Source organism: Abramis brama (genome assembly GCF_963993115.1).
Source record: "Abramis brama genome assembly, chromosome: 3".
NCBI classification, from domain to species: Eukaryota; Metazoa; Chordata; class Actinopteri; order Cypriniformes; family Leuciscidae; genus Abramis; species Abramis brama.
The window spans coordinates 24,335,258-24,351,024 of record NC_139965.1 but is presented as its reverse complement, the minus strand read 5'-3'; the positions used below and the strand labels follow the sequence as shown (position 1 = coordinate 24,351,024).

Here is a 15,767-nt window from a genome sequence, read left to right as displayed (position 1 = left end):
GCAGCTGGTGCGCACACTGGCGGCTCACGACCGAGACAATCAGAGCCGCCCTCAGACCTTTGCCGACGTGGCAGGAGACCTGCGGAAGTGGTCCACTTTCAGACTTGAGGCCCACCAGAGCAGGGTATGATTCCCACAGCGCTGTTTGCTGCTTTTAACTGCACTGGATGGTTTTTGATGCTGAGTCATTTGGTCTCTTGTAGGTGATCACATGTGGGTGGTGTAGTAAAAAAGGACTTCTGGCTACAAGTGGGAATGATGGGACGGTCCGCGTTTGGAGCGTGACCAAAAACCAGTACACCCTGCAGCAGACATGTGTCTTTAACAAAGCGTGAGTTCCTCTCTTTCTCCTAATTAGGCCTGTGTCTGAAAGGTGATGTTTATGGCCTTCTGTGTCTGTCTTCAGAGATGATACTTCAGAGGAGTGTATGAATAATCTGGGGTCACCAGGTGATCCAAACTTAGCTCCAGTGGCCTGGAGTGTCAGTGGGAAGTACTTGGCTGCTGCCATGGAGAAAATGGTGAACATTTGGCAAGTCAATGGTAAGTTGCTCACCATCACCACCATATAAACTACTGTTTATACCCATTTTACCCATAACATTTTTACTTGTTTGTTTTATGCTCACCAAGGCTGATTTGGTGCTCAATAAACATTTCTTATTATCATGTCTAAAACAGTTGCTCTGTTTAATATTTTTGTGGAAACAGTGATGCAATTTTATATTCATTGATAAATAGAAGGTTCAAAAGAACTTCAACTATTTAAATTAGAAATCTTGTGTAACATTATAAATGTCACTTTTTAGCTATTTAATGTGTCCTTGCTGAATAAGAGATTAGAAAAAAAAGAAAAAGAATTCTTAATTTGAAAATTTCATATCACGATAATAGTGACCAAAATTATCGTGATTATCAATATTATCACGGTTTTGTTAAAACGAGATGAAAGTGTTCAAAAATAACTGATGCTCACACTGAAAACATTTCAACAAGTTTTATATTTGAAAATCGACAAACAACAAATAAAACAAGCAGCTCTATGCACTTTTTTAAGCAAGATTATATTCTGTGGCATTTCCTTCCTTAAAATGAATAACAACGCATTATAACACAGCGCACATGTATCACAACGGATGCGCACGCGCTCTCTCGTTTCATTCAAATACAACTTGCCGTCTTGCGTGTCCGTTTTCGATTGTATTGAAAATGAAATCAGAGTTGATTTGTTTACTGAGTTTGATAATATTTTTGTGATCATCTTGTCTGGACGATTGTTTTGTACGCTGTACAAAATTAATTTATAAACGGGTAAGATTTAAAACATTAATCTGCCTTCCGCCATTCCTTCTCGAATAAAAAAACAACATCGCGCTGCGCCTGCGTCAGCCTGTTGCTGGCGGGACATGATTTACAGTGAGTTATTAAAATCGCGATAATCAAACACGGTTTTAATGATAATTCAATTTTAAACGATAATACTAACCGTTAGTACATTTTATCGTGGTTTATAGTGAGACCGGTAATCATCCCATCCCTAATTCTTACTTTATATTGGTACCATACCGGTTACCTAGCCTGGTAATACCAAACTCTGCTACTTCGCTTTGCTTCGTAGACAGAGTCTGGCATGGCATAATTGAAAAGCATTTCTTTCTCGCGGGGGGGCGCTTGTCTGAAGTTTAAAATCATTGGTTACCCGTAAGCCAATCACATAACGTTTGGTTATGGCGTGTGTTATGCGCATGCTCAGCCGCATCTAACTTCCACTGTAAACACATGTATGATGCAAAAACAAAACCATCGAGCGAAATACCGGAGTGAACATGGCTGTGAACGACTTTTGCAGATTATGTGAAGTAAATCTACGCATCCACGGTACAATCAGCGTCTACGTCACGGCTCTCAGCCCGCCCTCTGTTCGTTGATTGGCCGGCTGTTTTCAGGCCGGAGGAAAACGGAAAGCTATTACGCTGTCTCAGACTGAGTACCGAAGCGAAATGAAATTGAGCGGAAGTATGAAGTCTGACGTAGTCAGGCTACCGGTTATCAGCCAACATTTAAATTTTTGATTTATTTATTTATCAGTATTGGTTGATTAATTTAATTGTGCTACTCATTTGCTCTATTTTTACATTTAGATTACATAAAATTAAAAAAAATGATTTAATAACATGTTAAATGTAATGTTAGCAAAATATCCACTATTTCATACTATATATTATAATGTGATGCCTAAATTCACGTAGTTTTCAGTGTTTTGTTTTTCATTTATTTAGACAAAATGGAACAAATTGTATATATTTTAATATAGAAAATATTTATTCGCTTATCAGAATTGCCCAGAATTTTAATATCAGTGCATCACGATGTGTTTGTGCACAAGGTGGGAAGGCCTCATTGGACCTGCAGCCTCACTGGGTATCATCGTTAGCTTGGCCGGAGGAGGAGGCGGAGTCTCTGTGGGGCGGGGAGCCTCGAGAGCTGCTATTGGTGGGTCGCATGGATGGGACATTGGGACTTCTTGAGGTTCTTGATGATTCTGATATGCAGAGAACTGAACTCCAACACTGCTTCAGGAAAGACGGTACTGACATTTACAAAATCCATACTAATGCATGCGATTATACCCAGTTTGTTCTAGCTTTGTGAAACTGTAAACAAGATTTCTTTGGGGCATTTTTTCATGTGTGTATCCATGTTTGGTGCCGATCTTTACAGTGGTTGTAATGCAAATCGCATGGTACAGTGAGGACCGGCCCTTTGCAGTTGGATATGCTGATGGAAGGCTTCTGATTGGCTCTAAGGAGCCTTTAGAGAATGGATCTGTGGTGGTTATTGATGCCCATAAGGTTAGAGTCATCATTAGTCATCATAAACATATAAACAAGCATTCACATACAGTACTTTCACACATTCTTGTCTGTAAAAATCCTTGTGTGAAGAAGCAATTTAACATGCCTTCATCAATTCACTGACAGTCAAATCTTGGATCTCTCTTTGTATGTTGTGACCGTAGGAAAGCATCAGTTCATTGCGATGGGCTCCAGGTGGGCAAGTGTTAATAAGCTGTGCTAAAGAGGAGATTGTGCGTCTGTGGATGGGGTCGGGGACAGGTTTGGGCCAAAGCTGGACGTGTCTGCAAAGTATCGCCCACCCTGCTGTTGTCAATGCTGTTGCCTGGTGCAACCTGTCTGGTCTAGGACCTAAACCTCTCAACATGTTTGCCACGTATGTCCAGACAAACAGTGTGCACGCTAATACATAAGAGTGCTAAATCCAATAGAGTGATGCAGGGATGACATATTTTTGTTGGGTAACCTGGAAGTTAGCATCACCCTGGTTCCCTCATCAAAAACCCAGTAGGATTTTTCCACTGGCTTTTGGATTATTAACAAAAAAAACATTTTGTCATTTTTACAAAAGGTTTTTTACAAGGATTTTTAATCAAATAAATGTATTTATTTGATTAAAAATACCATAAAAACAATAATTTTGTGAAATATTATTATAATTAAAAATAGCTGTTTTCTGTTTTAATATATTTTTATTTGCGTTATGGCAGAGCTAAATTTTCACTTTACTTTTGATTAATTGAATGTGTGCATGTTGAAAAAGAAATCTTACCGACCCCCAAATTTTGAAGGGTAGTTTGCATAAATATTATTATTATTATTTAAAGTGCCATTGCTTGGGATATAAGCAGTAGATATTTCAGTATATAACAAATAAACATTCTTTTTAATTGGATTATTATTAACGTTACTGTTATTGGTTTATTTTTTGGTAAGTTTGCAATGTACATTATTTTTCCAATTACAGAAATCAAAATTTAAATGTTTTACTAGCATGTAATTATATTTTTCTGTAGTATTTGTAATCACTTTATTTATTTCATAAAAATGTGTGCATTGTGAAATTTGTCCTAAATTAAGAATATGGTAATTAAAACGTGTACTCTTTGTCTCACAGATGTTGTCAGAACGGCCTTGTATCTGTGTGGACTGTACCGCAGGACCCTTCGTCATATTCTCAGTCCAGCATTGCTTGTCCTGATGCATGGTGGGAATCAGAATCCAAATCCAAACTGATGGTAATGCGTCCATACATCTAAGCAATTTAAAAACCTCTGAAATTATACTTTGCTATCTGTTCTTCCCTATCCTTTAGAATGTACGTTTGTGTGTTTTTAATGTGACTTCCCTGATCTCTCTCCAGCTAGACCCTCAGCGGAGTGAAGGAGCAGTGTGTGTGTTCAAGCTCCGGGGTCACATGAGTCCTGTGCGGACAGTAGCATTCAGTCCAGATGGGCTGGCTTTGGTGTCCGGTGGGGTTGGTGGACTTTTGAACATCTGGTCATTACGGGTCAGTGTCTGTCATGGACGCACACTTTATAAACACATACAGGCTAAACTTACAATACTAACAAACAAACTTGAAAGTATCAATATAGTGTTTTCATGATGATACGTTTGTGTGTATGTTTATACGTGTAGGATGGATCAGTGCTGCAAACAGTAGTTGCAGGATCTGGAGCGATTCACAACACAGTTTGGATCCCTGACGTGGGTGTAGCTGTCTGCTCCAATCGCTCAAAGGTAAAAGAATCCTGAAAGTTTCAATTTTAGTTGATTTTCATTCATTTTGATGAGTTAAAAAAAAAAAAAAATTATCAAATATCTAGAAAAGATGTTGCTTATTGGAGTCTGTGCTTGTTCTGCAGGATGTGCTGGTCGTTAATAGCTCCGCAGAGTTTATGTCAACCAATCACGTATTAGCAACCTGCCGCACGGCGCTGAAGAAGCAGGGTGTTGTGGGACTAAATATGGCTCCATGCATGAGAGCCTTCCTGGAGAGACTTCCCATCATGCTTCAGGAGCAGTACGCATATGAGAAGGTACACAAAACTGATATAATTTTAGCAAATAGTATTCATGGAAAAATGCAAAATGTTGAGTTGTTGTTGAGGTAATTTCTGTTTCTTATACCTGGTTTATTTTGGTGTGTTTCAGCCTCATGTGGTGTGCGGGGAGCAGCTCATCCACAGCCCTTACATGCAGTGTCTGGCGTCTCTGGCGGTGGGTCTGCAGCTGGACGCTCTACTGTGTCATCCTCCTGTCCCACCTCACCTGGCCCACTGCCCACCTGAGCCTGGCTCATCCCCCGCCCCCTTCCCCGGCTCCTGGGCCAGCAGTGAGTGGGCGTGGCTTCACTGCTTCTCCACCACCGTCAAAACAGCCGAGGCCCTTGTGCGCGGACACACCTTTCCCGAGTCTTTCATCGTCCCGGACCTGGAGCCCGTGGCCAAGGACAAATTGGCATTGCTTATGGTGAGGGCGATTAAACATACACTTGTCCTGTGAGACTGCCATGTTTAATGATTTGATGGTGAAAAATAAACTGTTGTTGATGATGGTCACAGTCTTTTCGTCACACACAGGACAACAGCAAGTGGCTGTCTGGGATAGATGAGCAGATCATGTCTTGGGCCACTTCCAGACCAGAGGTGAAAGCAAATAAAAGGGATAGAAATATATATTTATGTCAGTCGATTTACATATTATCACCAAGGCTGCATTTGTTTGATCAGAAATACAGTAAAAACAATAATATTGTGAAATATTACAATTTAAATATTTTAAAATGTAATTTCTGCTTGTGATGGCAAAGAGGATTACTTAATTTTTTTGTGTCACATGGTCATTCTAATATGCTGATTTATTGCTCAATTTTTATCAACATGTATATAATGTTGTTGTTGTTATTATTATTAAAATTGCAAAAAAAAACTAAACCTTTGAATATCTCTTGTGAATTTTAAGGACTGGCACCTCGGAGGGAAGTGTGACGTGTTTTTATGGGGTGCCGGCAGGCATGGGCAGCTTGCAGAGGCTGGGCGAAACATAATGGTGCCAACTCTTGCTCCCTCTTTTTCTCAGGCCCAACTGGTATGATTATACACACACAAATGTATTTTTCTTTTTCAGATTTCAAAAATTTGATATTTATAATATTCTGTCGTACAAATCAAATAAATACAAATTCATGTAATTTATCATTTTTGTATTGTCAGGTTGTGTGTGGGCAGAATTGCACATTTGTGATCCAAGCTAACGGGACAGTGTCTGCATGTGGAGAGGGTAGTTACGGCCGCCTCGGACAAGGAAATTCAGACGATCTGCACGTCCTCACTGTTATATCTGCCCTGCAAGGCATGCTGCAATCATACACAAACTCTGAAGGACTTTCATTATAGATGTTTACAATACCCTGGAAGCTTTATAAGTGATGTGATGTATTTTTGTGCAGGGTTTGTGGTGACCCAGCTGGTAACGTCCTGTGGGTCTGATGGCCATTCGATGGCTCTAACAGAGAGTGGTGAGGTGTTCAGCTGGGGAGATGGAGATTACGGAAAACTGGGCCATGGCAACAGCGACAGACAGCGCAGACCGCGGCAGATAGAAGCGCTGCAGGGAGAGGAGGTGGTCCAGGTCGGAAACACACCTCTCACATTCACTCTCACTCTTTAATACACCCAGATGCCTCTCCAGCGGGCAGTTCTCCTCTTCTTCTTCTTCTTCTTCTTCTTCCTCTAAGGTGTGTATGATGAATAATGGTGTTTGTTCCTGTGCAGATGTCGTGTGGATTTAAGCACTCAGCAGTGGTGACTGCAGATGGAAAGCTCTTTTCCTTTGGTAATGGAGACTATGGCAGACTGGGACTTGGAAACACTTCTAACAAAAAGTTACCAGAAAGAGTCAGCGCGCTGGAGGGCCACCAGGTCGGCCAGGTAAAACCGAGTAATAGCTACAGACACACTTCATACATCCTTTATAGTGCTGTTCAAAAGTCTGAGTTCACTTGTGAAAATACTTCCTTTTTTTTTTAAATGTAAAAAATGTATACATACATATACATTCTATACATATAATGTATTCATTTATAATATATTAGCAATCATATAATATAATTTGTTAATGGAATTTAATTCATTTCATTGTCGTTTCATGAAGTCATTTAGTTTATCCTCTTGCTTTCACATAATGTTCATTTTAACATCGGTGTGTGTAGGTTGCATGTGGGCTGAATCACACTTTGGCAGTATCGGCTGATGGAATGACCGTCTGGGCGTTTGGAGATGGAGACTATGGCAAACTGGGATTGGGAAACTCTACAGCCAAATCTTCCCCTCAGGTACCACTACTGACATATTTATGTGACAACACCCTCGCAAGAATACACAGTTAAGCATATTACATGTCATAAACTCTTGGTTTTTGCTAAATTAAGTGTGTGTGTTTGTTATTTTACAGAAAGTGGATGTTTTGTGTGGAATTGGAATAAAGAAGGTGGCATGTGGCACACAGTTCTCTGTTGCTTTAACCAAAGATGGAAACGTGTTCACGTTTGGGCAGGGTAAGCCATGTGCAGACATGGATGCATACTTGTCTCAGGGAGAAACTGTACACTTCTATAAACTGTCAAAGCATCCAATCCATTGGGTTTCTTAATGTTTTTGCTTTAATGTAACAGATCGTTTGATTGGTCTGCCGGAGGGTCGAGCACGAAATCATAACCGGCCTCAGCAGGTCCCAGCTTTAACAGACGTGTTTATAGAGGATGTGGCTGTCGGGGCCGAGCACACACTTTCACTCTCTTCAACTGGAGAGGTTTACGCCTGGGGGAGCAACTCAGAGGGACAGGTGTGTGTTTACAAACAAACTCTTAATCTTTCCCATTTTCCATTGTTTTTATGTAATAACTGAACAATAACATGGTTTGCAACAAAACAAAAAAAAAATTTTTTCTTTTTTTTTAAGCTGGGCTTGGGCCACACCAATCATGTCAGAGAGCCGACCCTCCTCAGTGCTTTACAAGGCAAAAACATCCAGCAGATATCTGCAGGTCGCTGCCACAGTGCAGCATGGACTGCACCGCCTGTACCGCCACGTGCTCCAGGTACAGACACATAAACAATGGCTTGCTTAGGCTTATATTTTATGAATAAGCTGATGTAACTTTAAGAACGAATGCACAGATCTAATATACTGATACTTTACACTTGTTTAGTTTCTAAACTGTTTACGTTCACTTAAGACATAACTGACTATGTTTACTGGGATACTCGCAATTCTTTTACATAATTTTGTGAATTTGTCCGCTCAAGGGCAAGAAGATGTGAAAGAGAGTTCAGTTTTTGTATTTGTGCACTGTCTGAGCATGTACAGCTTTCTGGTCACGTGCTGAAGGTGTGTGCGCACACAAAACTTCCCACACAGCGAGTAACGGAATGAGCTTCCTTTCGCATCCTCTTGCACTTGAATATTTAAATTGGCAAGGATCTTAAACTTTCGTGATTATGCAGTGCTGGCTCGTCAACTGTCCCGAGCATCTTTCACGTTTGTTCAAGTTCATGCATTTTTTAGGATTCATAGAAATTTTGCGTGCTTGGCGAGTGTTAATTTTAGGGCAGATAGATAGATAGATGGATAGACAGACAGATAGAGAGAGAGAGAGAGAGAGAGAGAGAGAGAGAGAGAGAGAGATCCAACAAAATATAAATAACTGATTTTGAACCTATACCTTTAGTTTGCATTTTTTGATAAATAGTTTTGTCAGATAAATACCGTAACCAAGTTTAGTGTTTTGTTCTTCAACTTGTAGGGTTGTTAAAAACAAATATCCCCTCCTGACATCATTTTTGGACACTATTTTCTTATTGATATTTTTATAATTAGAAGATGATTCTTATTATTCAATAGTATAGCATATACAGTTGTGGTCAGAATTAATGGCACCCCTGGTAAATATGATCAAAAATGGCTGTAAAAAATAAATCTGCATTGTTTATCCTTTTGATCTTTCATTCAAAACTTTTGCAAAAAATCTAACCTTTCATTGAAGTGATTTCCCCTACACTTTCAATCCTTTTACATTACGAAATAAATGTTTTTCTCCAAAACTCTTTGGCCACAAATATTGGCACCCTTTTATTAAATACTTTTTGCAATCTCCTTTTGCCAAGATAACAGCTCTGAGTCTTCTCCTATAATGCCTGATGAGTTTGGAGAACACCTGACAAGAGATCAGAGACCATTCCTGCATACAGAATCTCTCCAGATCCTTTATATTCCCAGATCAATGTTGGTGCTTCTTCTCTTCAGTTCAGCCCACTCATCAGGTCAGGGAACTAGGACGGTCATGGCAGAAGCTTCATTTTTGCTCCGTAACACATTTTGGTGTTGATTTTGATGTTTGTTTTGGACCTGATGGAAGATCCAGCCACGGCCCATTATAAGATTTCTAGCAGAGGCCGTAAGGTTTAGATTTTTTTATCTATTGGTATTTGATAGAATCCATGATACCATGTATCTGAACAAGAAGTCCAGGACCTCTATCAAAAAAATAGGCCCACAACATTAAAGATCCAGCCGTGTATTTTAGGCATGGGGTATTAATTCTGACCACAACTATATATATATATATATACAGTGAGGAAAATAAGTATTTGAACACCCTGCTATTTTGCAAGTTCTCCCACTTAGAAGTCATGGAGGGGTCTGAAATTGTCATCGTAGGTGCATGTCCACTGTGAGAGACATAATCTAAAAAAAAAAATCCAGAAATCACAATGTATGATTTTTTTACTATTTATTTGTATGATACAGCTGCAAATAAGTATTTGAACACCTGAGAAAATCAATGTTAATATTTGGTACAGTAGCCTTTGTTTGCAATTACAGAGGTCAAACGTTTCCTGTAGTTTTTCACCAGGTTTGCACACACTGCAGGAGGGATTTTGGCCCACCCCTCCACACAGATCTTCTCTAGATCAGTCAGGTTTCTGGGCTGTCGCTGAGAAACATGGAGTTTGAGCTCCCTCCAAAGATTCTCTATTGGGTTTAGGTCTGGAGACTGGCTAGGCCACGCCTGAACCTTGATATGCTTCTTACAGAGCCACTCCTTGGTTATCCTGGCTGTGTGCTTCGGGTCATTGTCATGTTGGAAGTCCCAGCCTCGACCCATCTTCAATGCTCTAACTGAGGGAAGGAGGTTGTTCCCCAAAATCTCGCAATACATGGCCCCGGTCATCCTCTCCTTAATACAGTGCAGTCGCCCTGTCCCATGTGCAGAAAAACACCCCCAAAGCATGATGCTACCACCCCCATGCTTCACAGTAGGGATGGTGTTCTTGGGATGGTACTCATCATTCTTCTTCCTCCAAACACGTTTAGTGGAATTATGACCAAAAAGTTCTATTTTGGTCTCATCTGACCACATGACTTTCTCCCATGACTCCTCTGGATCATCCAAATGGTCATTGGCAAACTTAAGACGGGCCTTGACATGTGCTGGTTTAAGCAGGGGAACCTTCCGTGCCATGCATGATTTCAAACCATGACGTCTTAGTGTATTACCAACAGTAACCTTGGAAACGGTGGTCCCAGCTCTTTTCAGGTCATTGACCAGCTCCTCCCGTGTAGTTCTGGGCTGATTTCTCACCTTTCTTAGGATCATTGAGACCCCACGAGGTGAGATCTTGCATGGAGCCCCAGTCCGAGGGAGATTGACAGTCATGTTTAGCTTCTTCCATTTTCTAATGATTGCTCCAACAATGGACCTTTTTTCACCAAGCTGCTTGGCAATTTCCCCGTAGCCCTTTCCAGCCTTGTGGAGGTGTACAATTTTGTCTCTAGTGTCTTTGGACAGCTCTTTGGTCTTGGCCATGTTAGTAGTTGGATTCTTACTGATTGTATGGGGTGGACAGGTGTCTTTATGCAGCTAACGACCTCAAACAGGTGCATCTAATTTAGGATAATAAATGGAGTGGAGGTGGACATTTTAAAGGCAGACTAACAGGTCTTTGAGGGTCAGAATTCTAGCTGATAGACAGGTGTTCAAATACTTATTTGCAGCTGTATCATACAAATAAATAGTTAAAAAATCATATATTGTGATTTCTGGATTTTTTTTTTTAGATCTGTTTGTCTCTCACAGTGGACATGCACCTACAATGACAATTTCAGCTAAACCATCGAGACTTTAACATAAATGAAAACCTTTTCGTTTTTTTACACCAGAGCCTTGTTTTAATGTCCACATTCTAGATTTTTAAATCTCCTTTTCTATGTGACATGCTGTTAGTTTCAGATGAATTTGACAGACCTGTTATCTGTATATTCACATAAAAATCCTGTTCAGTGGCAATTTAAATGTACAATAATACAAAAATCATAATTAGACCAAATATAATATAAAGACCCCGATTATGTAATAAAACAAGCATAGGTGTTGAGACGAATGGTTTGTGTGTTCAGGTTCATCAGTGCCTCTGCAGCTGGGCTTGCCCGTGTGTGTGCCTCCTCAATACAGTGCCCTAAGAGAGGTCAGTATGGAGGCTCTGAGAGCCCGACTGCGCCTTCTCTACCACTTCTCTGACCTCATGTACTCCTCGTGGAGACTGCTGAACCTCAGCCCCAACAATCAGGTATACACACACTCAAACACTCACAAACAAATCATATTTGCATCGATTTATCGCATTACTTTGAGTCTGTTGGACAAAACCCCGTGAGCACTGTCTGTGATGTTGCCATCATGACTCATTTCGATTTCAGAGCTGCACGTCACGCTATAATGCAGGTACGTGGGGTATAGTCCAGGGTCAGCTGAGGCCCCTGCTGGCCCCTAGAGTTTACACACTGCCCATGGTGCGCTCCATTGGTAAAACCATGGTGCAGGGGAAGAACTACGGCCCACAGATCACAGTCAAAAGAATATCTACACGGTCAGTCATGTTTTGTACAGAATTGTAACCAGAACACTGTACATTTAATTCCTAATCTTTGCCCACTTTTCATTAGAGGCAGAATATCTTAATTTTAACATCTTATTTTTTTCTCTTGTTTTCTCAGAGGGAGGAAGTGTAAACCCATCTTTGTGCAGATCGCAAGGCAGGTTGTGAAACTGAACGCATCTGATCTGAGGCTGCCGTCACGAGCCTGGAAAGTCAAGCTGGTGGGGGAGGGGGCAGATGATGCTGGAGGAGTGTTTGACGACACCATCACGGAGATGTGCCAGGTAGGGTGATCCTGATTGTGAGCTATATTAACTAGGGCTGTCAAAGAATGCATTAATTTCTTCAGTTAATATTTTATATTTAATGCAATAAATGCAGCATCCTTTTTTTCCCCTTGCTGAAGTAGCTATGCTAATGTCTCCTCACATCCTTTGGATAGTGTTACAGTATTTGTTCACACTATCTGGGTTCTGCTCAACAGCTCCACAAATCAAGAGAGCGGCCAACCGAGGAGGGTCCACAATGTAAAAAAATTAAATAATTTAGACAGAGGGAGCTGATATTGACAAAGACAGAAACATCATAAAATTACTATATGTGACCCTGGATCACAAAGCCAGTCTTAAGTCGCACGGGTATATTTGTGGCAATAGCCAACAATACACTGTATGGGTCAAAATTATAGATTTTTCTTTTATGCTAAAAATCATTCGGTTATAAGTAAAGATCATGTTCAATGAAGATATTTTGTAAATTTCCTGCCATAAATATATAAAACATTTCTTTTTGTGAGTGGATGCAGCACAATCGCGAACATAAATGGACAACTTTAAAGGCGTTTTTCTCAATGTTTCGATTTTTTTTTTTGCACCCTCAGATTACAGATTTTCAATAGTTGTGTCTCGGCCAAATATTGTCATATCCTAACAAACCATGCATCAATGAAAAGCTTATTTATTCAGTTTTCAGATGATGTATAAATCTCAATTTCAGAAATGGTTTTGTGGTCCAGGGTCACATATACACTATAAAGCACAATATATTAAAGGCACATCTAAATGTGAAATTACAATGGGTTTATTTCAAGATTGTTTTAAGTTCACTTAAATTAAAAAATGTAAGCCTATTAAATGTTAAAAATGATGACTGTTAATTATATTTTAATGTTGAATGGATATAATATAGAGATATCAGTAGCAATATTGGTATCAGTTGCTGCGTTTCCATTACAGATTTGTGCAAAACTTTTGAGGCGTTTCCATTAACCAATGTTATGCAACTAAAACTTCTTTTTTTTTTTGACAAAAAATATATATATTTTTTTTTACTCGCGATAAGTCATTCCAAAAATCATGGCAACGGATTTTGATAGGTTTATGTATATCCCAGCCACCGCACTAGCCATTATTTTTAATGGAAGGAGACGTAGGTATATTATCCTACTATCCTTTCCAAGGAAAGTCCCTTATACTTGGCAGCAGCTGGATGAGGTGTTTCTGGGTGTTTCTGTCTCCTATCTGCTTCAAGGTCTTGATAAATTGTGGCATTTCTTTGTTGTTTAGAATCCAGTATTCCCGTAATACTTTTATCTTTTATGAGTTTAATAAAGAACTCGTCTCGTCTTCTGTCCAAACATAACGTGTCATCTTTAAAGAATGATTGACTGTTACCTATGCCATGTGACCTCTAAATGTGAAATGTTTTGCGAAATATTCCTTTTTTAAATTGCATGAAAAACCACCTCATGCGAGCATCATAACTTTTTTGTGGTATATGGGATTTTTTTGCGAAACTAATGTATTTTCAATTCACACTTTCATTTTGCGCAATTTGAAGGGTAATGGAAACGCGATGATACTGAACTAGTGATACTGGCCTTTATTCATAATACTTAGTAAAAAGATGCCATATTAAACAAATATTTAAAATATATTTGCTGTTTCTACATTATTTGAAGATTCAATGTGAAAACGTACTACAATATAAAAAATATATATATTTTTAAATCTATCAACAGCACTCTATTCAAAATGACAAGCATCATGAAAAATGAAAGGGTGTTTAATTGTGGCATGTTGTTCTGTATAGGAGCTGGAGACAGGAGTGGTGGACCTTCTTATCCCTTCTCCCAACGCTTCAGCGGAGGTGGGCTACAACCGAGACCGGTGAGTGGCCACAGACCAATGTCTGAATAATGTATTCCACTAAACTAATAAACTGATCAGGTCGTCTTGAACTTTGTGTGTCCTCAGGTTCTTGTTAAATCCCTCAGCCTGTCTGGAAGAGCACCTGCTGCAGTTCAAGTTTCTGGGTATTCTGATGGGGGTGGCCATCCGCACGAAGAAGCCTCTAGACCTTCATCTCGCTCCAATGGTCTGGAAGCAGCTGTGCTGTATTCCTCTCACCCTTGAGGATCTGGAGGAAGTGGATCTGCTCTACGTACAGACACTCAACAGCATCTTGCACCTGGAGGACAGCGGCATCACAGAGCAGAACTTCCATGAGGTGGAGTGGACGCTCACAAAATACTCGTTTTTACAGTCTTGTTTCTCATAGGGGACATGTACTCAGTCTAAAGGCCCTTGCACACTGAGTCCGAAATTCACGTCCGAAATTTTCGCACGTTAAAAAATAAATACAACCTCACGTTATGTCAATCACGCTTGTACACTGCCTCCGAAACTTCCGTCCGTCAAAAAAACAAATCGAATCAGGTTCGATTTTCTGCGTTTTTCGCATCCGTAGCAAGCATTTTGAATGGTGTTTTGACAATTCAGAGCCACCGAATCACGAAAGCGAAAAAACGCATGCGATAATTTCGGACTTTAACTCAGTGGTTCTCAACCTGGGGGACAGGCCCCGCAAGATGGCTTAAAATGACTACTAAATATTGGTTTATATTTCATTTAGTTTATTTTAAAGCTTATGTAAGCTGAAATCATATTTCTTATTTTAATTTGTTCTCTCAACAAATTAGATTTTTATTTAAGAACTAGAATTCTCACAGCCTTGGAAAACCTGGAAAAGTCATGAAAAAATAACTGAAATTTTACAAAGACATGGAAATATTTACAACGAATATAAATATTTCAAGATGTAATATATTTTATCAGGTAGAACGAAATAAGCAAACATATTTTTTAAAACCCTTTAAACACAAATGACTAGAAAAGTCACACAAATTCAGCAGTAATAAAAAGTTTAAACCCTTTAATAAAAAGTTAGATCATTCAGTTGTTAAAAAATATGGAATTTAATAATTTTAATCAAATATTATTTTTTATTATTATTATTATTATACATATGGTTTGTAATATTTATATTAGTATTTATAGTTTCTATAAATTAAAAGTTTTTCCCCCCTTTTTTAATAGATGATTCCACTGGATTCATTTGTTGGCCAAAGTGCTGATGGGAAAATGGTTCCCATCATCCCTGGAGGAAACAGCATACCACTGACCTTTTTTAACAGGAAGGAGTATGTAGAGCGTGCCATTGAGTATCGCCTGCATGAAATCGATCGCCAGGTGTGTTGAAGTCAAAACGGTTGTATGCTTTCCTCAAATATGTGGGAGTGTATCTACACCTAGAAATGTCTTGTCAGCTGATCCTGTTATTCATCTCTTGTTTTGCGCGGTAGGTGGGGGCGGTGCGAGAGGGCATGTCCTGGATCGTGCCTGTCCCCTTGCTCTCCTTACTAACAGCGCGGCAGCTGGAGCAGATGGTCTGCGGGCTGCCGGAGATCAGCGTGGAGGTTCTGAAGAAGGTGGTCCGGTACCGGGAGGTGGATGAGCAGCAGCAGCTGGTCCAGTGGTTCTGGCAGACACTGGAGGAGTTCTCCAACGAGGAGAGAGTGCTCTTCATGCGCTTCGTCTCGGGACGCTCACGTCTGCCAGCTAACACTGCTGATATATCCCAGAGGTTCCAGATCATGAAGGTGGACCGGGTAAGAATGTTGCCGTGTTTT

At 39.9% G+C, this 15,767-nt stretch overlaps 1 protein-coding gene across 8 annotated transcripts in view; it reads left to right on the top strand.

Moving 5' to 3' along the window:
* Positions 1-15,767, top strand: part of herc1 (HECT and RLD domain containing E3 ubiquitin protein ligase family member 1) — a 51,163-nt gene that overhangs the window by 34,682 nt on the left and 714 nt on the right. For 5 of the 8 annotated variants that reach the window (XM_084107478.1, XM_084107477.1, XM_084107473.1 and 2 more), the window contains exons 51-77: positions 1-124; positions 204-331; positions 407-543; positions 2,387-2,587; positions 2,722-2,852; positions 3,020-3,231; positions 3,973-4,093; positions 4,219-4,365; positions 4,497-4,598; positions 4,724-4,897; positions 5,013-5,330; positions 5,441-5,506; positions 5,823-5,948; positions 6,074-6,212; positions 6,310-6,491; positions 6,635-6,790; positions 7,072-7,194; positions 7,314-7,416; positions 7,534-7,703; positions 7,821-7,959; positions 11,319-11,488; positions 11,619-11,788; positions 11,916-12,081; positions 13,889-13,965; positions 14,053-14,305; positions 15,175-15,327; positions 15,441-15,746. The exon at positions 1-124 is cut by the window's left edge. In XM_084107478.1, coding sequence (XP_083963604.1) covers positions 1-124; positions 204-331; positions 407-543; positions 2,387-2,587; positions 2,722-2,852; positions 3,020-3,231; positions 3,973-4,093; positions 4,219-4,365; positions 4,497-4,598; positions 4,724-4,897; positions 5,013-5,330; positions 5,441-5,506; positions 5,823-5,948; positions 6,074-6,212; positions 6,310-6,491; positions 6,635-6,790; positions 7,072-7,194; positions 7,314-7,416; positions 7,534-7,703; positions 7,821-7,959; positions 11,319-11,488; positions 11,619-11,788; positions 11,916-12,081; positions 13,889-13,965; positions 14,053-14,305; positions 15,175-15,327; positions 15,441-15,746 — 4,294 coding nt within the window. Of the gene's footprint in view, positions 125-203; positions 332-406; positions 544-2,386; positions 2,588-2,721; positions 2,853-3,019; positions 3,232-3,972; positions 4,094-4,218; positions 4,366-4,496; positions 4,599-4,723; positions 4,898-5,012; positions 5,331-5,422; positions 5,507-5,822; positions 5,949-6,073; positions 6,213-6,309; positions 6,492-6,634; positions 6,791-7,071; positions 7,195-7,313; positions 7,417-7,533; positions 7,704-7,820; positions 7,960-11,318; positions 11,489-11,618; positions 11,789-11,915; positions 12,082-13,888; positions 13,966-14,052; positions 14,306-15,174; positions 15,328-15,440; positions 15,747-15,767 lie in introns of all 8 variants that reach the window. The other 3 variants (XM_084107474.1, XM_084107475.1, XM_084107471.1) reach the window with 1 other exon arrangement.